Source organism: Lolium rigidum, chromosome 6 (assembly GCF_022539505.1).
Source record: "Lolium rigidum isolate FL_2022 chromosome 6, APGP_CSIRO_Lrig_0.1, whole genome shotgun sequence".
In the NCBI taxonomy this organism is placed as follows: domain Eukaryota; kingdom Viridiplantae; phylum Streptophyta; class Magnoliopsida; order Poales; family Poaceae; genus Lolium; species Lolium rigidum.
In genome coordinates, this window is record NC_061513.1 from 25835508 (window position 1) to 25841549 (window position 6042).

At 52.2% G+C, this 6042-nt stretch overlaps 1 protein-coding gene across 1 annotated transcript; it reads left to right on the forward strand.

Moving 5' to 3' along the window:
- Positions 1 to 3529: 3529 nt before the first annotated feature.
- On the forward strand, positions 3530 to 5134 carry LOC124662322 (cytochrome P450 94A1-like). Its single transcript, XM_047200173.1, has one exon. It carries the CDS (start codon positions 3530 to 3532, stop codon positions 5132 to 5134), a length of 1605 nt encoding a protein of 534 aa, XP_047056129.1.
- The last annotated feature ends 908 nt before the right edge of the window (positions 5135 to 6042 follow it).

Below are 6042 nucleotides of genomic sequence, written 5' to 3' on the forward strand. Positions count from 1 at the left end.
GACGTCGTCTTCATCAACAACCGAACGTGTGGCCGAGTACGGAGGTGCTTGCCGTTCGTGGCACGGGAACCGATCGTGATCAAGATCTTCTACGCGCTTTTGCAAGCGGCAAGTGAACGTCTACCGCAGCAACAAGAGCCTCATCTTGTAGGCTTTGGAATCTCTTCAAGGGTGAGACTCGATACCCCCTCGTTGCTACCGTCTTCTAGATTGCATCTTGGCTTGGATTGCGTGTTCGCGGTAGGAAATTTTTTGTTTTCTATGCAACGTTATCCTACACATGTCATCGTTCTGCACCAACCACAACATCACTGGCTGTTCATTCGACGTCGCAAGTCCGCAGGAGGCCGCCACCTCGGTTCTCAAGCCCCCACCGGGGAAGCCGAGAACTCAGATCCCGTCGCCCCCTTCACTGGTGTCGCGAGCTTAGCCCGAGAACATCTCTGGGGGCGGCGAAGCTGGGAAAGATGGGGAGGGGGTGGCGGCGGGGCTAGGGTTTCGCCCCCTCGCTCGCCACGAGGAGGCAACGCGAGGAGGGAAACATTTTTTTCGGTTTCCTTTAGTTCAATATACTACTCCAAATTGGTTCGACTTCGGGAGGAAGGAGTTGACCCTTAATTTTCAGAGGCGAAGTGGCGTATCCGAGAACAGGAACCGGTAGAAGATGTCACTTGACTCTGCCCTCACGCGGCGTCGCCGGCCGGCACGCCATGTGCACGCGCCACGGCGGACGGGCGGCCTGCTTTTCACGCCACCGCAAGCAATGCGGCGGAACACTCTGGAGCGCTGCACTGGCACTGGGCAGAGTATCATCAGCTTGATCAGCCGGAAAGATCTCCATAATTGAGGCGCGCGCGGCTCCTGTCGTCGGTTGGGAGCAGCACGATCGATCCATGGTTTAAGACCCAGCTCCATGATTAGATTTGGAGACCTCCAACTTCACGTGATCTTGCCCGTTCCACACCGTGTCCATCTTGCTGTGGATGCCGAGTTGAGTTGCGGCTTGATACGCAGAGATTTTCCAAATACTCTGCATTGAATTCCTTGCTTTCTTGTTTTCTAAAAAATAATACTGCTAACTAAGAAAATCCAGCATTGCACAGCTGGCTGTTAATTAGTATCGATCACCATGTGGTCATGGAGTTAAGCCTGTGTGTACGTACCTGGTTAACTGCAACTGCAAGGAGGATTAATTCAGGCATCTGCCTCTGCAACGTGTGCATGGGTGGGCCTAATTATTTCGTTTCATGGTCCATGCATGGGCTCACCAAGCTTTCCACGTACCAAACAGCCTACCATAGGTGGAGAGAAGGACCATGCACGCACGAGAACGTGATGGCGTCCGTCCTTTGGACAGCGCCATCAACCATCCGTCAGCTCAACACTGTGCATTCGTAGTGAAACATCACTCACAAGGCAACAAGGAATGTTAAATCTGAAACGTCGAGGTTTCACATCTTCGAGGATGGCGACGGTGGACATGCATGGTGGTATTGCTCTTACTACTCGTCTCTCCATCTATCTTCCCGGTGTTCGCATCGAAATCCTGATATATCGATGTTCGTGCTAGAAGAAGTTTGAAATAAACCTAGGCGGCAGCATGCAACATCAAGGAGGAGATGGCCGATGCATGTCGGTGGTGAGAGGTTAGCGTCACGATAAGCATAGCTCGTGTAGTGATGGCAAGTACCCCCGCATCAGTTCTAAATAATTAAGACGCCGTAGTAGGTAAGCGTCTTCGACAACGGGCTTGGGAGATGTCAGAAGGACATGGTACATGTCGAGAAGTAGGCGTCACAGGCTCACGGTATCTCAAGGGCAATAAAGATATGGAGGAAAGCGTGAAAGATCGAGATCTAGAGTATGAGGAAGGCGAAGAGATTAGGATAGTACAATATGAATCCGAACCTTTAAAGGATACTTAGGCTAAATGTGGGCGGGATTTTTCAAAGGAAGGCGCCTATGTGGTAGCTAGACACCCCCAAACGCACAAACCGGTGGTACTCAGTGATGGAACCTCCGGTGGCACGCATCTATGGCAAGCACGAACCACTACCCTCATGAGAACCTCCGTCTCGGTAACACCGATCCCCTTCCTCATTGAGCACCAACCACTACCCTCACGATAGCCCTGGCCTCGACACCAACCAGTACCCACACGAGAACCTTCGTCTCGGCCCTTCCTCTTTGAGCACCAACCACTACCCTCACGAGAGCCCCGTCCTCGGCACCAACCACTACCCCAGAACCCCCACCCTGGCAACACCGTGACTATATATCATTTTCAATCCGCACTACTTCCTCGACCATCAAATTCCTTGTCGTGTCCCTCACCTTGTTGGGTTTAGTCTTACACTAGTTACAATAGGAGGAAGAGCATGACCTGTAAGAATGAATGACGTTGCACTATACGTTATTTGAGTAATGAAATGTTGAGGTAGTCCCACAAAAGAAAAGGACTTGGATTTTGAGCGAACTTTCGACCTGGCGTGCGAGAATGGCTAAGGCAAAAGTTGCAGGTTAAAAATCAGTTGTGGGCCCCGAGGCCCCCGACAACTTTGCCAAGTGGCAGTTTTTTTGATAATTGACGTCCACCATACGCTGTAAAATCTGATGCAGGACTAAAATTCTCACATTCGCTAAATATAATAATTTAACAAAGAAAATTATGATGGTCATTCATATCAAGATAATCTTTCATGAGAAAGAGCCCAAGAATTATTTAAAGCATGTATTGTTGTGTGGTTGGGTCTGATTGGGCCAAGATAGCAGGCCCACTAGGTTATAAGGCCTAGAACAACGTTTTGAAGGGCAAATGCACAATGAAACCAGACTACATGCGAGTCCCCTAAAAAAACATGTGAATCTATCCTTTTCAAAATCTTTGGCAAATCATATTTCTAAGTTTCAGAAAATTATGTACCCTCCGCATGCAAAATTTCATGGGTAAGTTTTGAAACTTGGGTAGATGTATAATTTATTATTATCCACAGCATGTAAAGGGTCATAAAGGTAACATCAAAATATACATGGTTCAAGTCCTACTCGGTGCATACGTACTTGTTTTTGTTTAAAATTAAAATTAAAAATCATAAATGTGATCATTTGTATAAGTTTTTAAAAGCCGGTTCATATGAATATGGGATATGTGTGTTATTAGCAAGCAGTAGCTCTATGTGAAGGGGTTTCGCAAAAAAAAAAAAAACTCTATGTGAAGGGAACAGTACGGATCAGCGTCTCAACGCTGGATATCGCATGGAACTCGTAGCGATGACTGCGACAGTGGGACCAGGTAGCGCCGATCGGTCATCCTCCTCCTCCCAGCTCACTCATCTTCCCGGTGACGCGCTTCGACGGCGACATCCGTTTTGGCCTGGATCACAAGCTCCAAAGCTTGATCGCGCGCTCTCCCTCTTCTTCCAGGAGAAAAGTCTGCGTCTGTCATGAAACCAGCACAGTGCAGACTATGGATTAGTAGTTTAGTACTACTAACCACCATTTTCCAACTACCAATTCAAGCATGGTGCTCATGGACGTCAACGTCGGACTGCTGCTTCTCTTGCTCCTCCCCGTCCTACTCGTCGGCTACCTCCGATGGCGCCGTGGCCCAGCCGCCGCCGCGAGCGCCAACCACTGCCCACACCCAAACCGCATCCTGGGCAACACCGTGCCGTTCCTCCTGAACCTGCACCGCTTCCTCGACTGGGCCACGGACCTCCTGGCCGCGTCCCCGGCGTCCACCATCGAGGTCCGCGGCGCGCTCGGCGTCGGCAGCGGCGTCGCCACCGCCAGCCCGGAGGTCGTCGACCACTTCCTGCGCGGTAACTTCCCCAACTACGTCAAGGGCGCGCGCTTCGCCGTCCCCTTCGCCGACCTCCTCGGCAGCGGCATGTTCCTCGCCGACGGCCGCCTCTGGAGCCTCCAGCGCAAGCTCGCCTCCTACTCCTTCTCCTCCCGCTCGCTCCGCCGCTTCTCGGGCCGCGTCCTCTGGGCGCACCTCCGCGGCCGCCTGCTGCCCTTCCTCGACGCGGCCGCCGGGTCCGGCGAGGCCGTCGTTGACCTGCAGGACGTGCTCAAGCGTTTCGCGTTCGACAACATCTGCGGCGTCGCGTTCGGGGTCGAGTGCTCCACGCTGCTCGAGCTCGAGGCGGGTGGAGGTCAACGGCAGCACGAGGCGTTCTTCGCGGCGTTCGACGACGCCGTGGAGATCACCTTCGCGCGGATCCTCCACCCGACGACCCTGGTGTGGAGGGCGATGAGGCTCGCCAACGTCGGCAGCGAGCGCCGGATGCGCGAGGCGGTCCGAGTCATCGACGAGTACGTGATGGGGATGGTGGAGGCGGCCGAGCAGCTGCGTGCGCGAGGGGCCGAGGAGCACCTGCTGTCGCGGTTCGCGGCGGCGATGGACGAAGAAGCCGCCCTCGGCGGGGAGCTCGGCGAGATGTTCGGGTCGCCGGACGCGAAGCGGCGGTTCCTGCGGGACGTCGTGGTGAGCTTCGTGCTGGCGGGGAAGGACACCACGTCCTCCGCTCTCACCTGGTTCTTCTGGCTCCTCGCCGCCAACCCGCGCTGCGAGCGGCGTGTGCACGAGGAGGTCACGCGCTGCTCGGACGATGACGGCGGGTATCACGAGGAGCTGAAGGGGATGCACTACCTGCACGCGGCGATCACGGAGGCGATGCGGCTGTACCCGCCGGTGCCGATAAACTCGCGGGTGGCGGCCGCGGACGACGTGCTCCCCGACGGCACGACGGTGCGGGCGGGCTGGTTCGCGGACTACTCGGCGTACGCGATGGGCAGGATGCCGCGGCTGTGGGGGCCACGATGCCGCGAGTTCCTCCCGGAGCGGTGGCTCGACGTCGATCAAGGCGAGTTCGTGGCGGCGGACGCGGCGAGATACCCGGTGTTCCACGGCGGGCCGCGGGCGTGCCTCGGGAAGGAGATGGCGTACGTGCAGATGAAGGCCGTGGCTGCCGCCGTTATCCGCAGGTTCCGGGTGGAGCCGGTGCGGGCGCCTGCTAGCATGGGCGCGCCGCCGCCGTACGAGATGGCGGTCACGCTCAGGATGAAGGGCGGGCTGCGCGTGCGGATCAGGAGGCGGGAAGAACACGACTCAAGAAGAAAATGTTCGTAGAGAATGTCCACATTCTGTCAATTTTGGATCTGCATATATCGATCATATCAAAGTGGTATCATCATGTTCACCAAAAATCTAGCTGAGACCTAACTTCGTGATAAGTTAAGTTTTACACCATTTAATTTGCATCCTGATTCGTACTAGTCATGAGTTGTAAAATAAAGTACAAATGCAATTTGATGACAACATCTAACAAAATTAGTTCTCAGTCGACCGAGAAATAGTCACACACCCGATGTTAAAAGATATGCAAGCATCCGAGGGGAACTAGATCTAACGCTAGATTTGTATAAGAATCATCATCCGATCACAAATTTTAAAATTTTGACATATAATGTGTATATTTATCATTTTATACATATCACAAACAAATATTTCTAAGTTTCTAACTTTACACTTACATATCTGTCTTTGTTATTTTACCTTCAAAGATTTTTTCGGATTTTTTAAACTTACAAATAGAATTTTCTTACGCCATAAGAAAAACCTTGCCTTTTTTTACTTGCTTACCCTTAATTCCTCACTGCTCTCTCCCTTGGCTACCGATTCCGATTCATGTTTAAATGTGCCTGGGTTCTGAAAGTTCCCCATAATTTGTACTCCCTCCGTTCCTTTCTATAGTGCCTATAGATTTTTGGCATTTGTTTCAGAATATAAGGTTGTAGCTTAGCTTTTTTCAATTACCCCCTCCCCGTTCAGCTCCCAAATCGTTCAGGTCCCAAATTTGTTATGGTAAGTTAGTAAGATATGGATTTTCTAAATTTTACGTTGATCTCAAATCGTTCAGCTAGGGGTCTTATGTAAAAAATACTCTTGCGCTAATTTCCGTGTCAAAAAACTATAGGCACTATAGAATGGAACAGAGGGAGTATCACGCAACATTTTACTAGGCCCGTGGCGCTACG